Genomic DNA, 21502 nt, shown 5'->3' on the forward strand with positions numbered 1-21502 from the left:
AAAAAACACCGCTATGCAGTGTGTTGTGAAAGTCATAAACTGTACAGCGCCAAGATAGCACTCAAATGATACCGCAATACAGTGAGCAAATATACAGAAACACGTCCTGCCCGACGTACGTTCCTGCTGGAGATCGTCAGTATCGGGGTATCGATGGTAATGACAGCACATTTACTAATTACCAGCGGCTCCTGATAATGACTCTTATTTCCAGGAGCCATCGACCTGACTATTAGCCATGACCTGGGCGACCGGCCAAGATCCCGAGCCTAGGTGATGACGCCAGCTGTGAAAATACCGCATGGAGCGCCAGCAATGTGCCGCTATCCAGAAAACATATAATTAAACCCTGATAGTAACACGTATGTGAATAGCCTTAAAATAGCAATGTTGGTCGGGCTGATGAATGCCCTCAGTGACCGGCACCGCAAGATCCGGAAAAAAAGACGTTAACACATACATGGTCCATATGGAAAAGAAAAAGGATGGATGAATAGGTGTGAAATCCAGGAGGCGCGGAGACTGAAGTTTCGCCCGGACCCGCACCTTCAGGGGTTTCAAATTAGTTCTATGACAGATGTGTGATAGATAAAGGGTTTAGGGCAGATTTTGCATTTAAGAAGGTGAACCTATCTCAAGGCGCCAAGTGTTTCATTTAGCCCAAAAACCCTTGGTATATTATCTCTGGACCCCCCTCATGGCATCGGCCTTTACTACCATGTGACAGAGCGGTTGGTGGAGTGGCGCTCACTGATACCAGCGCGTCCTGTAATAGGAGGCACCGGGGAGACAAATTCGTTCCTGACATTTCTTCCTCCTGAATCTTCCCCATCACCTGTGAGTGATATTACTGAGAAGTGGAAGGAAAAGCAGCAACTCAGCCTCGAATGTTATAGAGTGGAGGGCGGAGTGCTGAGGAGCAGAGGGCAGAAGAGTCCCCACCGCTCTGCTGACCCCATAACTGCAGAGTCCAGACCTCCTCTGGTAACATCAGCTACAGCCGTACATCACCAAGCACAATGCCGAGCCGTACATCACCAAGCACAATGCCGAGCCGTACATCACCAAGCACAATGCTGAGCCGTACATCACCAAGCACAATGCCGAGCCATACATCACCAAGCACAATGCCGAGCCATACATCACCAAGCACAATGCCGAGCCGTACATCACCAAGCACAATGCCGAGCCATACATCACCAAGCACAATGCCGAGCCGTACATCACCAAGCACAATACCGAGCCATACATCACCAAGCACAATGCCGAGCCGTACATCACCAAGCACAATGCCGAGCCGTACATCACCGAGCACAATGCTGAGCCGTACATCACCGAGCACAATGCTGAGCCGTACATCACCAAGCACAATGCCGACCCATACACCACCAAGCACAATGCCGAGCCATACATCACCAAGCACAATGCCGAGCCGTACGTCACCCAGCACAATGCCGAGCCGTACGTTAACCAGCACAATGCCAAGCCGTACATCACCAAGCACAATGCCGAGCCATACATCACCAAGCACAATGCCGAGCCGTACGTCACCCAGCACAATGCCGAGCCGTACGTTAACCAGCACAATGCCAAGCCGTACATCACCAAGCACAATGCCAAGCCCTACATCACCAAGCACAATGCCGAGCCGTACATCACCAAGCACAGTGCTGAGCCGTACATCACCAAGCACAATGCCGAGCCATACATCACCAAGCAAAATGCCGAGCCATACATCACCAAGCACAATGCTGAGCCGTACACCACCAAGCACAATGCCGAGCCATACATCACCAAGCACAATGCTGAGCTGTACATCACCAAGCACAATGCCAAGCCATACATCACCAAGCACAATGCCGAGCCGTACATCACCAAGCACAATGCCGAGCCCTACATCACCAAGCACAATGCCGAGCCGTACATCACCAAGCACAATGCCGAGCTCTACATCACCAAGCACAATGCCGAGCCGTACATCACCAAGCACAATGCCGAGCCGTACATCACAAAGCACAATGCCGAGCTCTACATCACCAAGCACAATGCCGAGCCGTACATCACCAAGCACAATGCTGAGCCGTACATCACCAAGCACAATGCTGAGCCGTACACCACCAAGCACAATGCTGAGCCTTACATCACCAAGCACAATGCTGAGCCGTACATCACCAAGCACAATGCCGTACATTACCAAGCACAATGCTGAGCGTCGGATAGAGCAGTGTAAAACCACCACCAGACTCTGGAGGAGACGTGTTCTGAGCAGGGACAGATTGCACTTCTCTATGTCTGATGGAGGAGACTGGGTTTGGTGATGGAGGACGTTACCTCCTGACTGCATTGTTACCACTGTACAGATGGTGGAGGAGGATAATGCTCTGGGCTGTTATCAGGGGTCAGAAAGGTCCCTTAGTTTCAGTGATGGGAAATTTTAATTTTCAGCTCAAGACATTGTGGACAATCATACCTTCAGCTTTGTGGGAACAGTTTGGGGAAGACCCTTTTCTTTTCCCCATGACTGAGCCCAATGCACAAGCTCCATACAGACATGGAGGGGAGAACATGACGCCGCACAGAGCCCGGACCTCAGCCCCATCCACCATCTTTGGGAGATACCAGAGCGTATATTTAGGCCACACTATGAGACCCCTATAAAGACGGCCCTTACCTGGTGACGGATCTCTGTATGTGGGGTACAGGTCACTGCAGAATAGGTCTGTCCATGAAAAATGGGCTTCAGCATAAGAGGGCATAACAAGGTTGTGTGTGGAGGAGTCTATCATCACCTATTAAGTGCAAACATTAAGGTAATTAGTTAATTAGTAATAAAAGATAAGATCGGTCCCTAAACTTCATAATCATTAAATTAGCAAAACACAAATGTAACACAATGTTTATTCTTTAGGCATCTGCAGCCACACGAGTGCTGTACACTGGGGGCACCATTGCTGGGATTGCGGCAGTGAGAGGGGAGAAATGACGTCTGTGAGACACAGTCCATGTACCGGCCATAATGCACAGACAACAACTAAGCAATGGAGTAAAACCTGGGGTAAAAATCCAGGAACGTATAAAAACAAAAGTGTTTTAGTGCCGAAAAAAAGAATTTTGCAATATTTGGGGCAGAAAAGAAGTAAAACACAGAAACTACATGAATAAATCTGCACTTATCTTCATGTGACGAGTTATTGGCTGCAGGTGCCAGGAGTCAACACTGACGTTCCCGCCATTAACAAACACCTGTATTTTCTTACAGAAAAATCTCCAAAAATTGTGCTACAACGGATACAGAGATGACGGCACTAACACAGCGCCACCAGATAAAAAAGACCTGAAGACACAGCGCCACCAGATAAAAGGCCTGAAGACACAGCGCCACCAGATAAAAGGCCTGAAGACACAGCGCCGCCAGAAAAAAAAGACCTGGAGACACCGCACCGCCAGATAAAAGACCTGGAGACACAGCACCACCAGATAAAAGGCCTGAAGATATAGCACCACCAGATAAAAGGCCTGAATACACAGCGCCACCAGATAAAAGGCCTGAAGACACAGCGCCGCCAGATAAAAAGCCTGAAGACACAGTGCCACCAGATAAAAGGCCTGAAGACACAGCACCACCAGATAAAAGGCCTGAAGACACAGCACCACCAGATAAAAGGCCTGAAGACACAGCGCCGCCAGAAAAAAAGACCTGGAGACACCGCACCGCCAGATAAAAAGCCTGAAGACACCGCACCGCCAGATAAAAGGCCTGAAGACACAGCACCACCAGATAAAAGGCCTGAAGACACAGCACCACCAGATAAAAGGCCTGAAGACACAGCACCACCAGATAAAAGGCCTGAAGACACAGCATCACCAGATAAAAGGCCTGAAGACACAGCACCACCAGATAAAAGGCCTGAAGACACAGCGCCGCCAGAAAAAAAAGACCTGGAGACACCGCACCGCCAGATAAAAGGCCTGAAGACACAGCGCCACCAGATAAAAGGCCTGAAGACACAGCACCGCCAGATAAAAGGCCTGAAGACACAGCGCCACCAGATAAAAGGCCTGAAGACACAGCGCCGCCAGAAAAAAAAGACCTGGAGACACCGCACCGCCAGATAAAAGGCCTGAAGACACAGCGCCACCAGATAAAAGGCCTGAAGACACAGCACCACCAGAAAAAAGGCCTGAAGACACAGCGCCACCAGATAAAAAGCCTGAAGACACAGCGCCACCAGAAAAAAGGCCTGAAGACACAGCGCCACCAGAAAAAAAAGGCCTGAAGACACAGCGCCACCAGATAAAAGGCCTGAAGACACAGCGCCACCAGATAAAAGGCCTGAAGACACAGCGCCACCAGATAAAAGGCCTGAAGACACAGCGCCACCAGAAAAAAGGCCTGAAGACACAGCGCCACCAGAAAAAAAGCCTGAAGACACAGCACCACCAGAAAAAAAAGGCCTGAAGACACAGCGCCACCAGAAAAAAGGCCTGAAGACACAGCACCACCAGAAAAAAAAGGCCTGAAGACACAGCGCCACCAGATAAAAAGCCTGAAGACACAGCGCCACCAGAAAAAAGGCCTGAAGACACAGCACCGCTAGATAAAAGGCCTGAAGACACAGCACCACCAGATAAAAGGCCTGAAGACACAGCGCCACCAGATAAAAAGCCTGAAGAAACAGCGCCACCAGATAAAAGGCCTGAAGACACAGCGCCACCAGATAAAAGGCCTGAAGACACAGCTCCACCAGATAAAAGGCCTGAAGACACAGTGCCACCAGATAAAAGACCTGAAGACACAGCGCCACCAGATAAAAGTAATGAAGACACAGCACCACCAGATAAAAGGCCTGAAGATACAGTGCCACCAGATAAAAGACCTGAAGACACATCACCAACAGATAAAAGGCCTGAAGACACATCACCAACAGATAAAAGGCCTGGAGACACAGCACCCCCAGATAAAAGGCCTGAAGACACAGTGCCACCAGATAAAAGACCTGAAGACACATCACCAACAGATAAAAGGCCTGAAGACACAGCACCACCAGATAAAAGGCCTGAAGACACAGCACCACCAGATAAAAGGCCTGAAGACACAGCACCACCAGATAAAAGGCCTGAAGACACAGCGCCACCAGATAAAAGGCCTGAAGACACAGCACCAACAGATAAAAGGCCTGAAGACACAGCACCACCAGATAAAAGACCTGAAGACACAGCGCCACCAGATAAAAGGCCTGAAGACACAGCGCCGCCAGATAAAAGGTCTGAAGACACAGCGCCGCCAGATAAAAGGCCTGAAGACACAGCGCCACCAGATAAAAGGCCTGAAGACACAGCACCAACAGATAAAAGGCCTGAAGACACAGCACCACCAGATAAAAGACCTGAAGACACAGCGCCGCCAGATAAAAAGCCTGAAGACACAGCGCCGCCAGATAAAAGGTCTGAAGACACAGCGCCGCCAGATAAAAGGCCTGAAGACACAGCGCCGCCAGATAAAAGGCCTGAAGACACAGCACCACCAGATAAAAGGCCTGAAGACAGCGCCACCAGATAAAAGGCCTGAAGACACAGCGCCGCCAGATAAAAGGCCTGAAGACACAGCGCCACCAGATAAAAGGCCTGAAGACACAGCACCACCAGATAAAAGGCCTGAAGACACAGCGCCACTAGATAAAAGGCCTGAAGACACAGCACCACCAGATAAAAGGCCTGAAGACACAGCACCACCAGATAAAAGGCCTGAAGACACAGCACCACCAGATAAAAGGCCTGAAGACACAGTGCCACCAGATAAAAGGCCTGAAGATACAGCACCACCAGATAAAAGGCCTGAAAACAAGGCACCACCAGATAAAAGGCCTGAAGACACAGCACCACCAGATAAAAGGCCTGAAGACACAGCACCACCAGATAAAAGGCCTGAAGACAGCACCACCAGATAAAAGGCCTGAAGACACAGCACCACTAGATAAAAGGCCTGAAGACACAGCGCCGCCAGATAAAAGGCCTGAAGACACAGCGCCACCAGATAAAAGGCCTGAAGACACAGCGCCACCAGATAAAAGGCCTGAAGACACAGCACCACCAGATAAAAGGCCTGAAGACACAGTGCCACCAGATAAAAGGCCTGAAGATACAGCACCACCAGATAAAAGGCCTGAAAACAAGGCACCACCAGATAAAAGACCTGAAGACACAGCGCCACCAGATAAAAGGCCTGAAGATACAGCGCCACCAGATAAAAGGCCTGAAAACAAGGCACCACCAGATAAAAGGCCTGAAGACACAGCACCACCAGATAAAAGGCCTGAAGACACAGCACCACCAGATAAAAAGCCTGAAGATACAGCACCACCAGATAAAAGGCCTGAAAACAAGGCACCACCAGATAAAAGGCCTGAAGACACAGCACCACCAGATAAAAGGCCTGAAGACACAGCACCACCAGATAAAAGGCCTGAAGACACAGCACCACCAGATAAAAGGCCTGAAGACACAGCGCTGCCAGATAAAAGGCCTGAAGATACAGCACTACCAGATAAAAGGCCTGAAAACAAGGCACCACCAGATAAAAAGCCTGAAGACACAGCACCACCAGATAAAAGGCCTGAAGACACAGCGCCACCAGATAAAAGGCCTGAAGACACAGCTCCACCAGATAAAAGGCCTGAAGACACAGTGCCACCAGATAAAAGACCTGAAGACACAGCACCACCAGATAAAAGTAATGAAGACACAGCACCCCCAGATAAAAGGCCTGAAGACACAGTGCCACCAGATATAAGACCTGAAGACACATCACCAACAGATAAAAGGCCTGAAGACACAGCACCACCAGATAAAAGGCCTGAAGACACAGCACCACCAGATAAAAGGCCTGAAGACACAGCACCACCAGAAAAAAGGCCTGAAGACACAGCACCACCAGATAAAAGACCTGAAGACACAGCGCCACCAGATAAAAGGCCTGAAGACACAGCACCAAGAGATAAAAGGCCTGAAGACACAGCACCACCAGATAAAAGGCCTGAAGACACAGCGCCACCAGATAAAAAGCCTGAAGACACAGCGCCGCCAGATAAAAGGCCTGAAGACACAGCGCCGCCAGATAAAAGGCCTGAAGACACAGCGCCGCCAGATAAAAAGCCTGAAGACACAGCGCCGCCAGATAAAAGGCCTGAAGACACAGCGCCGCCAGATAAAAGGCCTGAAGACACAGCACCACCAGATAAAAGGCCTGAAGACAGCGCCACCAGATAAAAGGCCTGAAGACACAGCGCCGCCAGATAAAAGGCCTGAAGACACAGCGCCACCAGATAAAAGGCCTGAAGACACAGCACCACCAGATAAAAGGCCTGAAGACACAGCGCCACCAGATAAAAGGCCTGAAGACACAGCACCACCAGATAAAAGGCCTGAAGACACAGCACCACCAGATAAAAGGCCTGAAGACACAGCACCACCAGATAAAAGGCCTGAAGACACAGCGCCACCAGATAAAAGGCCTGAAGACACAGCTCCACCAGATAAAAGGCCTGAAGACACAGTGCCACCAGATAAAAGACCTGAAGACACAGCACCACCAGATAAAAGGCCTGAAAACAAGGCACCACCAGATAAAAGGCCTGAAGACACAGCACCACCAGATAAAAGGCCTGAAGACACAGCACCACCAGATAAAAGGCCTGAAGACACAGCACCACCAGATAAAAGGCCTGAAGACACAGCGCTGCCAGATAAAAGGCCTGAAGATACAGCACTACCAGATAAAAGGCCTGAAAACAAGGCACCACCAGATAAAAAGCCTGAAGACACAGCACCACCAGATAAAAGGCCTGAAGACACAGCGCCACCAGATAAAAGGCCTGAAGACACAGCTCCACCAGATAAAAGGCCTGAAGACACAGTGCCACCAGATAAAAGACCTGAAGACACAGCACCACCAGATAAAAGTAATGAAGACACAGCACCCCCAGATAAAAGGCCTGAAGACACAGTGCCCTCAGATATAAGACCTGAAGACACATCACCAACAGATAAAAGGCCTGAAGACACAGCACCACCAGATAAAAGGCCTGAAGACACAGCACCACCAGATAAAAGGCCTGAAGACACAGCACCACCAGAAAAAAGGCCTGAAGACACAGCACCACCAGATAAAAGACCTGAAGACACAGCGCCACCAGATAAAAGGCCTGAAGACACAGCACCAAGAGATAAAAGGCCTGAAGACACAGCACCACCAGATAAAAGGCCTGAAGACACAGCGCCACCAGATAAAAAGCCTGAAGACACAGCGCCGCCAGATAAAAGGCCTGAAGACACAGCGCCGCCAGATAAAAGGCCTGAAGACACAGCGCCGCCAGATAAAAAGCCTGAAGACACAGCGCCGCCAGATAAAAGGCCTGAAGACACAGCGCCACCAGATAAAAGGCCTGAAGACACAGCACCACCAGATAAAAGGCCTGAAGACAGCGCCACCAGATAAAAGGCCTGAAGACACAGCGCCGCCAGATAAAAGGCCTGAAGACACAGCGCCACCAGATAAAAGGCCTGAAGACACAGCACCACCAGATAAAAGGCCTGAAGACACAGCGCCACCAGATAAAAGGCCTGAAGACACAGCACCACCAGATAAAAGGCCTGAAGACACAGCACCACCAGATAAAAGGCCTGAAGACACAGCACCACCAGATAAAAGGCCTGAAGACACAGTGCCACCAGATAAAAGGCCTGAAGATACAGCACCACCAGATAAAAGGCCTGAAAACAAGGCACCACCAGATAAAAGGCCTGAAGACACAGCACCACCAGATAAAAGGCCTGAAGACACAGCACCACCAGATAAAAGGCCTGAAGACAGCACCACCAGATAAAAGGCCTGAAGACACAGCACCACTAGATAAAAGGCCTGAAGACACAGCGCCGCCAGATAAAAGGCCTGAAGACACAGCGCCACCAGATAAAAGGCCTGAAGACACAGTGCCACCAGATAAAAGGCCTGAAGATACAGCACCACCAGATAAAAGGCCTGAAAACAAGGCACCACCAGATAAAAGACCTGAAGACACAGCGCCACCAGATAAAAGGCCTGAAGATACAGCGCCACCAGATAAAAGGCCTGAAAACAAGGCACCACCAGATAAAAGGCCTGAAGACACAGCACCACCAGATAAAAGGCCTGAAGAGACAGCACCACCAGATAAAAAGCCTGAAGATACAGCACCACCAGATAAAAGGCCTGAAAACAAGGCACCACCAGATAAAAGGCCTGAAGACACAGCACCACCAGATAAAAGGCCTGAAGACACAGCGCCACCAGATAAAAGGCCTGAAGACACAGCACCACCAGATAAAAGGCCTGAAGACACAGCACCACCAGATAAAAGGCCTGAAGACACAGTGCCACCAGATAAAAGGCCTGAAGACACAGCACCACCAGATAAAAGGCCTGAAGACACAGCGCTGCCAGATAAAAGGCCTGAAGATACAGCACTACCAGATAAAAGGCCTGAAAACAAGGCACCACCAGATAAAAGGCCTGAAGACACAGCACCACCAGATAAAAGGCCTGAAGACACAGCGCCACCAGATAAAAGGCCTGAAGATATAGCACCACCAGATAAAAGGCCTGAAGATACAGCGCCACCAGATAAAAGGCCTGAAGACACAGCACCACCAGATAAAAGGCCTGAAGACACAGTGCCACCAGATAAAAGGCCTGAAGACACAGCACCACCAGATAAAAGGCCTGAAGACACAGCACCATCAGATAAAAGGCCTGAAGACACAGCACCACCAGATAAAAGGCCTGAAGATACAGCGCCACCAGATAAAAGGCCTGAAGACACAGCACCACCAGATAAAAGGCCTGAAGACACAGTCATGTAGTTGCAAAAAAAATGTTAAGTTCTTGGAAGAAGGGATATTAAAAAATGGAAGCGAAAAAATTAAAAAAAAAAATCGTCGGTGAAGGTTCCACCTCTTTTTCCAGATTTAGTTTTGCCAGGATTATTGTGACATTAGTGGTAAATAAGGGAGTATTCAGGGTAATGTAACTCCACAATTACACGATGATCCTCTCCAGCAATTGATACCATCATGCAGAACACAAACACTGTATTGTCCCCACATCGGCGCGGTCTGTGTCATCGTCCCCCGCCCGCTGTCACCGCACACACACCAAGATGTTTTTCTATCAGGATTATAAGAGGCATCAATGTCTGAGCGCTGGGAGGATAATCCTCAGACCCCGAGGATGCTGCTAATACACACATTTAGGACTATGGATCCTATACAAAATTCTGCAAAACACATCAGCCTGTTATTGTCGATGCTGAGGTCAAAAAAGCAAGAAAGTGAGCCGGCGATGAAAGAGACAATCAATTCTATGCGTCCTAATAAGTATTTAAGACCAAAGCTGGCGGTGATAACCTCTGCTAGCCTGCTCGCTGGCTTCTTTGATCACATGTTGTAAGGAAACCAATCACTGTCTTCTGCTTCTCTCATTTTTAGGCTGGAGGAAATTGTCTACCTATGCCAACTATAGTTTATGCTGTGTTAGTCTGTGCAGCCTGAAGACTGGTGTGAGCATCGCCAGTCTGGATGAATCAGGACCAAGAACCTCCGGTACTTCCCGCTGCCCGAGGTTGGGCCGAACCGAGCCCACTGCCCTTATCCTCTGCAGAATATGATCCATCATCAGCTCCTTGTGTGATTAGTAAATGCGGCAGAATTTATCTCACAACCTGGTAATTATATCCCTGTCCTGTTACTACTGCTGCGGCCGCTCTATGTATCCAGCTGTGTTATAGGATATTTAGCGTCAAACAAACCTGCGTCAGAAACGTCATTCACTCAACACAGAATTGTTTTGTGCAACGCAGATCTCAAAATCATTACAGATTCTGGAGCTGACTGACGTTCAGCCCATATTATACTCCAGAGCTGCACTCACTATTCTACTGGTGGATTCACTGTGGACATACATTACTGATCCTGAGTTACCCCCTGTATTATACTCCAGAGCTGCACTATTCTGCTGGTGCAGTCACTGTGTACATACATTACATCACTGATCCTGTACTGATCCTGAGTTACCTCCTGTATTATACTCCAGAGCTGCACTCACTATTCTGCTGGAGTCACTATGTACATACATTACATTACTGATCCTGTATTATACTCCAGAGCTGCACTCACTATTCTGCTGGTGCAGTCACTGTGTACATACATTACTGATCCTGAGTTACCTCCTGTATTATACTCCAGAGCTGCACTCACTATTCTGCTGGTGCAGTCACTGTGTACATACATTACTGATCCTGAGTTATCTCCTGTATTATACTGCAGAGCTGCACTCACTATTCTGCTGGTGCAGTGACTGTGTACATACATTACATTACTGATCCTGTATTATACTCCAGAGCTGCACTCACTATTCTGCTGGTGCAGTCACTGTGTACATACATTACATTACTGATCCTGAGTTACCTCCTGTATTATACCCCAGAGCTGCACTCACTATTCTGCTGGTGCAGTCACTGTGTACATACATTACATTACTGATCCTGAGTTACATCCTGTATTATACTCCGGAGCTGCACTCACTATTCTGCTGGAGTCACTATGTACATACATTACATTACTGATCCTGTATTATACTCCAGAGCTGCACTCACTATTCTGCTGGTGCAGTCACTGTGTACATACATTACTGATCCTAAGTTACCTCCTGTATTATACCCCAGAGCTGCACTCACTATTCTGCTGGTGCAGTCACTGTGTACATACATTACATTACTGATCCTGAGTTACCTCCTGTATTATACTCCAGAGCTGCACTCACTATTCTGCTGGTGCAGTGACTGTGTACATACATTACATTGTCATTTCACTTCCTATGTCAGGTGGCAATGCTGCACCTAGTGGTGATATGATGGTACTGCATTGCATTTGAAATACCAGAAAGCGCTGAGCAGACATAAGCCTCCGATTCCCGCTGATTACACACATTATTATACATTATCTCCACTTCGTTGTGGCCTCTTGTTGTCAAAAGTAAACAGCGAGTGATGTTTTGTAGCTGTGAATGAGTGCATTGTTTTTCACGCCTACTAAAAGGTCATTTACCATTGCGCGGTTTTAATCCGGTTTAATGAGGTTGGAGACGCCGATAACTGGATGTAATCAACACATTAATCACATTTAACGTCTATTATGGGCTAAACACAAAAGTACAGTAAGTCCCAAACCTCCATTTAAAGGGGTTGTGTGAGGTGATGAAAACATGGCGGCTTTCACCCTGGAACATAGCCACCCGCTACACTGTTTCCCAAATCACATATGTGGCGCCCTGGACAAGCCAGGTTGTCACAGGTACTGCAACAACACACCCCACACCCCGGATAGGAACATCTAAGTCACACACAAATCCTTGTTGCCTCCCTCCAGGGGCTGATGTCCACACCAGGGGGTGGAGCCAGGTGGTTGGCTCCTCCCACCGAGGAGTTCACAGTCCTGGAGGCGGGAAAGAAGGTCAGATAGTGAAAAGGAGTTCAGAGTGTGAGTTAGGGAAGTAGTAGTGGAGGAACTGACTGGCCATGTCCGGGTACGTGGCCCGGGCACCTTAGAGCAAGGTTGGCAGACGGTGGTGACCGTCTGCAGGAGAGGCCGATTGACGCACAACCGTAAGGACCGGGGACGGGCGGTGGCCCGCCGGTACCGGATAGGGGAGCGAAGAGAAGCCAGCACCATCCGGCAGGGCCTACGGACCCCGACCAGGCTAGGAGTCGCCGTTAAACCGGTCAAATCCATCAGCGACGGGAACCTCCGGGGTTTCCCAGCAGTAAAGACCCGACTGAAGGCAACCGTCCAAACCGTGAGGGAGATAAAGCTACCGCCAGAGCTAGAGCTCCCAGGGCCAGAGCCTGCGGGCAAACAGGGGCTCCCTTAGCCAACATACCGCTGGGGAGCGGGTTACCGGTGGGAAGCTATCGGGGCTGAGAACACAACACCGGTGCAGGGAGAGACAGTTACCGCCAACCTACCGGGAGTGACCGTCGCAGCCGTCTGTGGGACTCGTCCATCCAGCCATTTGTTTTACCAGAGACTCCGTGTACGTTACTGGCTGAGTAAGTACCACCGTGCCGTGCGGCACAGCGCTGCCCCCGCGACCCTGCACCTCACCAGGCTCCGCAATCCACCTTACAGACAACAACTCCAGGCCCCGGGACTAAAAAAATCCGCCTACCCACGGAGGGGAGAGAAACATCCCAGCTGCTCCCTGTCATCGCTCCCGGGACCCCCGTACAGAGCAGCGGTGGTGCCCCAACCTCACCACAACCGTGGGTGGCATCACAAACCGACCTCCCAAACACCAACAAAACACCCCTTTCACTCACGGGCGAGGAGCGCCGCTCGAGTCCCCGGATCCGGCCCACCGCTCGAGCCACCGAGCAGCCGTAGCAGCAGCGCCGGACCCGAGCGTGGGGAGCGCAGCCGCCCGCGACACATACAGCCCCTTTAATTAGGTGTTTGCCAGAGAACAATGTTCTAGTGGAGGCTCCTAAATATGCAGCAGACTTGGTATCATTACTAAAACATAACACCTCTATATACAGTGGATAACGCAGGATCCGCCATTCACAATAGGGGATATCACAGCTCACCTCCTCCTCCTGTACAATGACTAATAACATCTCTAAATACAGCTGATTACACAGTTTACACCTTTCGCAATAGGTGATGTCACAGCTCACCTCCTCCTCCTGTACAATGACTGATAACACCTCTATATTAAGTATATAAAGTAGATAACAGGATCCACCATTCACAATAGGCAATATCACAGCTCACCTCCTCCTCCTGTACAGTGATTGATAAAACCCTCTATATATAGTAGATAACACAAGATCCACCATTCACGATAGATTATATTAAAGGTCACCTCCTCCTCTTGTGCAATGACTGATAACACCCCTATATACAGTACATAATACAGGAGCCACCATTCACAATAGGTGATATCACAGTTCACCTCCCCCCCCCTACAATGACTGATAACACCTGTATATACAGTAGAAAACACAGAATCCACCATTCACAACAGGTGATGTCACAGCTCACCTCCTCCTATACAATGACTGATAACACCTCTATGTATAGTAGACAAAACAGTATCCACCATACACAATAGTTGATATCATAGCTCACCTCCTCCTCTACAATGTACTCATCATTCCTTTATATACAGTATATAATACAGGAACCAACATTAACAAATAACACAGGATCCACCATTCACAATAGTTTATATCACAGCTCACCTCCTCCTATACAATGACTGATAACACCTCTATATATAGTTGATTATACAGGATCCACCATTCACAATAGGTGATGTCATAACTCACCTCCTCCTCCTGTATAATGACTAATAACACCTCTATATACAGTAGATAACACAAGATCCACCATTCACAATAAGTCATATTACAGCTCACCTCCCCCTGTACAATGATTGATAACACCTCTATATACAGTAGATAACACAGGATCCATCATTCACAATAGGTGATGTCACAGTTCACCTCCTCCTCCTGTACAATGTCTGATAACAGCTCTATATGCAATATATCACAAAAGATCCACCATTCACAATAGGTGATGTCACAGCTCACTTCCTCCCCCCTCCTGTACAATGACCGATAACACTTCTATATACAGATATTACCAAGATCCACCATTCACAATAGGTGATGTCACAGCTCACCTCCTCCCCCTCCTATGCAATGACCGATAACACTTCTATATACAGATATTACCAAGATCCACCATTCACAATAGGTGATGTCACAGCTCACCTCCTTCTCCATTCACAATGCTCTTTGAGCAAGTGAGTAACAATTTTGGATTCTTGTTTAATATATATACAGTATATAGTGATATAAGATTAAAAAATGTGTAAAATGTTAAAAAATGCATTTAACACAAAATCTTGATGTAAACAATAGTTCATTTTCTGTGCTGTTATTGCTGCTTATTCCACTGGAGCAGACATTCCTGTATCTACAATACAGGGTAATATTGTGGTACCGTGTTAGCCAGAAAAATCAATTGAAATACTATGTCCCAAGAATGATAAAAGTATTTTAGGAGTGATACCTTTATAGGCTAACCAGAAAAATGATATTAGCAGCTTTCAGAGCACAGAGGCTCCTTCTTCAGGCAAATTACAAATGAATTACTGAGACCAAACACAACATTTAAATGTTTGGTCTCAGTAATTCATTTGTAAATTGCCTGAAGAAGGAGCCTCTGTGCTCTGAAAGCTGCTAATATCATTCTTCTGGTTAGCCTATAAAGGTATCACTCCTAAAATACTTTTATCATTCTTGGGACATAGTATTTCAATTGATTCCTGTATCTAGAAACACGTCTGTTGGCAGGAAAAATGTAGCATAAAAAATATGCATTTTATCCTTTATGCTTTTGATGTGTATTTTTAATGCATTGTTCCTAATATGTTCAAATAGATGTAAAATGCTCCAAAACTCTGAAATCTACAAATAAAAAATAAGCAACTTATAACTCAGCTGGGATTGGAAAATTCTGGGATTTTTGCATAAAAAACAAGCAGGAAAAACGCAAGGTGTGAACATACGCTAAGTGTATGGAAGATAAAAAAAAGTGCAAAAATGAAAAAATCAACGATTTTGGCACTTGGTAATTTTTTTTCCTTTGTATCCAAAAAAATTACACTGCAGAATGACGTGTGGTGACGTTTCTGGTGATTGACCCTTCATCAGGCTAGAATAGGATGTGGATGTAAGTGTATTCCCTGGAAGGAAAAAGAAATATCCCCCCATATATGAGGGGATCGCCGGGCTGTATGGACCTGTAGGGGAGAGGGGAAGTTAGTAAAACCCAGGGGTGCGAGGAGCAGTGGATGTAGAGGGGTGCGGTTTACTGGCAAAAAAATCTACTTTTGATTGTGGTTTTCACATGTATTGCCCAGTTTCCAGGACTGTTGGGGCATTTCCAGGACTATTGGGGCATTTCCAGAACTGTTGGGGCATTTCCAGGACTGTTGGGGCATTTCCAAGACTAGTGGGGCATTTCCAGGACTGTTGGGGCATTTCCAGAACTTTTGGGACATTTCCAGGACTATTGGGGCATTTCCAGGACTATTGGGGCATTTCCAGAACTGTTGGGGCATTTCCAGGACTATTGGGGCATTTCCAGAACTGTTCGGGCATTTCCAGGACTATTGGGGCATTTCCAGGACTGTTGGGGCATTTCCAGAACTGTTGGGGCATTTCCAGGACTATTGGGGCATTTCCAGAACTGTTGGGACATTTCCAGGACTGTTGGGGCATTTCCAGGACTGTTGGGGCATTTCCAGGACTGTTGGGGGATTTCCAGGACTATTGGGGCATTTCCAGGACTATTGGAGCATTTCCAGGACTGTTGGGGCATTTCCAGGACTATTGGGGCATTTCCAGGACTGTTGGGGCATTTCCAGGACTGTTGGCAGCCGTAGAGTCGGGTCCTGCACTCTGCTCACCATTCTATGGACAGGACTGATGGAAAAATATGGGAAGAACCCGTCTAGATAACACATATCTCCTGTGGGACATCCCCCCGAGGTTTGTGTTCTGCAGATTTTTCCTCCTTTACTTCCTGATACGTCCTGGAATATTCCAAATGTAAATGTTTCACACTCAGTAATTATTTGGTTTAATGAAGTTGACAAGATAATTTGCGTCCTTGTGCGGTTACACCATGCAAAGCAGACAGATGGCACTGACAGCGGGGGGCAGGCTGCTACTAGTCCTCCGTATGGGATGACCCGCGAGAAGCTGCACCCCGCGGGTCACACATTGCGCCGACCACGGAAAACAACTCCAATATTAAGACATTTAAATCACTGGTCAAAAAAAAAATCTGTTTTTTATTCCTCTTTCTGGATGGTTTTCAAAGTCGTGAAATGCGTCAATTTTCTGAGCCTCAAAGTCGTGAAACGCGCCAGTTTTGGGTTTTTAGAACACAGATATCTTACTTTTTGTTTTCTTATTCCCCTGTTACAAAAAATGGATCTTATGATTCTTGATTCCTCTTTCTGGATGTTTTTCAAAGTCGTGAAATGTGTTAATTTTCTGATTGTAAAAGTCGTGAAACGCGCCAGTTTTGTATTTTTATGACTTTTTTTTTACTCATCCAGCCTTTACAAAATCAAAAACCTCCTTATCCTTCCTTTGGCAAAATAACATGAGATTTTACAGGACGACTTATTTATTTTTAACAAAACATATTAATATATTAAATTAATATTAAAATATTTAAAAAAATATTTGACAACATGAGATACAGTTTGGTTGGAGGGAAAAATTATGAAAAAAACAAAATTAATTTCTGCCATCTTTATACTTTTTTTGGGTGTGGGTGTTGTGTACACGGTGCTCACTTTACGGTATAAATAATATGTTACCTTTATTTTGCGTGTCGCGGTGATATCAATTTTTTCACATTTTATTATTTTAGATTTTTTTCATATTTTAATATGTTTTTTTCATCTTTTCCACATTGTAAATGGTTAAAAATAATTGGGGTGACACCATAACTTTTTTTTATATTTTTATAGAAGCTGTGAGGCCTTTTTTGTATGGAATAAGTTGTGGTTTTCATTTGTACCTTTTTGGGGGAAAAAAATACTTTTTTTTTTTTTTTTTTTAGGGAAGCAAATAAAATAAAATTCTGTGCTGACATCCATCTTATTGTGGAATTCACAGTCCAGGAAAAAAAAACATTCATTTTTTTAACTTTTTAGTTGTGTGAGCACTTTTTTTTTATTTTGTTGATTTATTTATCTTTTTTAATCAGATACATTTTTACTATCTTTTTGACATTCACAAAAAATGTATATATTGCAAAGCGAAATAATAAACCATTTATACCAAGACATAACAATTCCTCTCTCATTGATTTATTTTTTTACATAATAATAATAATAATAATAATAATAATAATAAAAAATAATAATAATAATCATATATAATTTAAGAATGTTAGCAAAACAAAACAAACAAAAAAAAACACCCCACAACGTGTTTGCTTCCACTTTGTCCCAAGACGGACATCCACAACTCAGGCCATCCAACAGTTAAAGGCCGTTCCTCCATCTGATGACCCCACCGTAACGTCTACATATAGGAATTCAAGACATGACCTTAGAATAAGGTCAGGAAAAAATGACACATAATAACCAATTTGTCTAAAAGCAACTAGAATAATGGCTAAGATCCATTCACCTATTAAAGAGTAAATTTTATTGTATAATAGAAAAATTCCAAATTCCAAACTTTTTCCAAAGGATTAAAATAATTATTTGGAATCTAAATCCTCTATTGAAGACCGTTCTATTGGGAGCGGGGTGCACTTTTATATACTAAGATTCACTGAGATATTATTAGAGTGTAGAATTTTAAGAAGTATCTATATATAACAATTGAAGTAATGAGCTCCTAATATATCAAGATGTCTTAATTATTTTAATCCTTTATAGTCAAAAAGTTTGGAATTTATTATTTCTATTAATGTAATACAATAAAAGTTATGTTTAAGGTAAATTGAGCTCGGGTATTAGTCTGTGTGCCTTTGGGCAAATTGGTTATTATGAGGCTCCTTTGTAGACCTAGCGCTACTTCATAATTGGTTATTATGAGGCTCCTATATAGACCTAGCGCTACTTCATAATTGGTTATTATGAGGCTCCTACGTAGACCAAGCGCCACATCATAATTGGTTATTATGAGGCTCCTATGTAGACCTAGCACCACTTCATAATTGGTTAATATGAGGCTCCTATGTAGACCAAGCGCCACATCATAATTCGTTAATATGAGGCTCCTATGTAGACCTAGCGCTACTTCATAATTGGTTATTATGAGGCTCCTATATAGACCTAGCGCTACTTCATAATTGGTTATTATGAGGCTCCTATATAGACCTAGCGCTACTTCATAATTGGTTATTATGAGGCTCCTACGTAGACCAAGCGCCACATCATAATTGGTTATTATGAGGCTCCTATGTAGACCTAGCGCCACTTCATAATTGGTTATTATGAGGCTCCTATGTAGACCTAGCACCACTTCATAATTCGTTAATATGAGGCTCCTATGTAGACCTAGCGCTACTTCATAATTGGTTAATATGAGGCTCCTATGTAGACCTAGCGCCACATCATAATTGGTTATTATGAGGCTCCTACGTAGAGTTAGCGTCACTTCTAAATTGGTTATTATGAGGCTCCTACGTAGACCTAGTGCCACTTCTAAATTGGTTATTATGAGGTACTTACGTAGACCTAGCGCCACTTCATAATTGGTTATTATGAGGTACTTACGTAGACCTAGCGCCACTTCATAATTGGTTATTATGAGGTACTTACGTAGACCTATCGCCACTTCATAATTGGTTAATATGAGGCTCCTATATAGACCAAGTGCCACTTCATAATTGGTTATTATGAGGCTCCTATGTAGACCTAGCGCCACTTCATAATTGGTTAATATGAGGCTCCTGCGTAGACCTTGCGCCACTTTATAATTGGGTATTACGAGGCTCCTACATAAACCTAGCGCCACTTCATAATTGATTATTGAGGCTCCTACGTAGACCAAGCGCCACTTCATAAATGAGGCTCCAAAGCAGACCTAGCGCCACTTTGAAAATTGTTTTTTATGAGGCTCCTACATAGAACTTTCACCACTTTCTCCACCTCGTTCTTCACAGGCTTTCACCATTGCACCCAGTAGGTAGTTTCAGATCTTTGTTACTCCAGCCCGGTTGGTCAGTGGTTGGCACTGTGGCACTGTTGCCTTGCAGCGCTGAGGTCCTGGGCTTGGCCAATTAAGAACTAGGTAGACCTAGTGCAAATTGGTTAGTAGAAAGCTCCTACGTAGACATAGTGCCACTTTGCACTGAGGTCTTCGGTTTGGCCAACTAAGAAGACAGTGGAGAGTCAATAAAACAACATGAGGGATCCAAGGAGCCTGTTGTTGGCCTGATGGTGGAACAGGACCAAGCATAGCTGCCGAGAAGGCCGTAGGTTGGAAAAATGATGGCGCTCGTGGAAGACAAGGATTTCCCACTGCTTCGTTCTAGGTTGAAAACTCAAACTGACTGTCCATAAACTCGTTGCCCCAACTTGGAAGCCGGCCACCACTCCATTCTGAATGGCCGGTGGGGGTCTCTGCGGTCGGACCACTTGCCATCAATCTATGGAGTGCACTGGTGACAACTTGTCAAGTTAGGACAATCTCTTAAGGGCTAAAATAAAGACCAAATATACAAAGTATACAAAGTATACATACATACATAGTGCCACATAATATCATCATAGAAAGAGCAAAATGGAGAATGAAAAACAGTATCAATGACGGGGCGAGGCGCTACAAGAAGATACATTTCTTAAAGGGACAGAAAACATAAAGCAGAAAGTATATAATATATGAGCCTCAATAAAAAGAGATAAGAGAGATAAGTAATAAATATATAGACTCGCCCTCCTTTTGGAGCATTAGGGGGCCTCTCTCTTTATGGCTCCTGTTAGGGTGATATATTGGGGTCACAGATGCTCACCTTACAGAAGATCGTAAAGTATCCAGAAAGCCTGAAGAAGACACCACGGTGTGCGCCGCGAATCCTCTGATGCAAAAGTGATGAACACTCGGCCGACGGTGAGCGCGGGAACAGGTTAGGTCGGTTCGGCAGGTTCCAGAGCACTCCCATTCTGTGACGGAGACGATGACTACTCCAGATACTGCTGAGAGCAAACCACAGGTCCAGAGGGGACCACGGACACCCATCAGTCTGCAGGACAACTACAACTCCCAGCATGGCCTGATGGTCTTTAAGGGAGGCTGAGATTTCTTGTTCCGGAACTGCTGGAGTTTCGGAGGCTCTAACTGGACTAGATAGAATGGGATTGCTTTCCTCCACGTTTGTGCTTCCATTGAAGTGAATGGAGCTGGGTTGCAGTACCACGCACAAACTATGGATGGGGGTGGCGCTGTTTGTGAAGTAAAACAGCCATGTTATCCTAACCCTGAAAAATCCCTTTAAATCCCAGACAATGTGTGATACATAGTGGAAGGTGTTTTTCATCCTCACCGTACATGGTGGGGATATGATGGTCATGATGGGCTGGGTCATGGTTATATCAAGTCATCTATTCACAGGATTGGGGTTCATTAGTGGTCTGACCTCTAAGATCCCCACTGCTTGGCAAAACGAGGTCATTCGTTCCGTGCGTCAAAGAAGCGACTGTCGCGCATGCGCAACTCAAAGTCTATAGGACGCATGAGGATCATGCACGACCAGGAGCGTAACTACACTAGGTGCAGGCCCTGGAGCCTAGGGGACCCCAAAACTCCAAAGACCAATGCTATTAAAGATTTGTGTTAATTGGGGGCCCTGTTGGAGCGTTTGC

General features: G+C 46.0%; 1 protein-coding gene across 1 annotated transcript in view; it reads right to left on the bottom strand.

Moving 5' to 3' along the window:
• Positions 1 to 20817, bottom strand: part of ELF5 (E74 like ETS transcription factor 5) — a 37291-nt gene extending 16474 nt beyond the window's left edge. The window contains exons 1-2 of the mRNA XM_075325507.1: positions 20653 to 20817; positions 2672 to 2789 (exon numbers count right to left, since the gene is read on the bottom strand). Of these exons, the coding sequence (XP_075181622.1) occupies positions 2672 to 2789; positions 20653 to 20802 (268 nt within the window). The 5' untranslated portion in view covers positions 20803 to 20817. The remainder of the gene's footprint in view (positions 1 to 2671; positions 2790 to 20652) is intronic.
• Between the last annotated feature and the right edge of the window lie 685 nt (positions 20818 to 21502).

The sequence above is a fragment of the Anomaloglossus baeobatrachus genome, chromosome 10 (genome assembly GCF_048569485.1).
Source record: "Anomaloglossus baeobatrachus isolate aAnoBae1 chromosome 10, aAnoBae1.hap1, whole genome shotgun sequence".
NCBI classification, from domain to species: Eukaryota; Metazoa; Chordata; class Amphibia; order Anura; family Aromobatidae; genus Anomaloglossus; species Anomaloglossus baeobatrachus.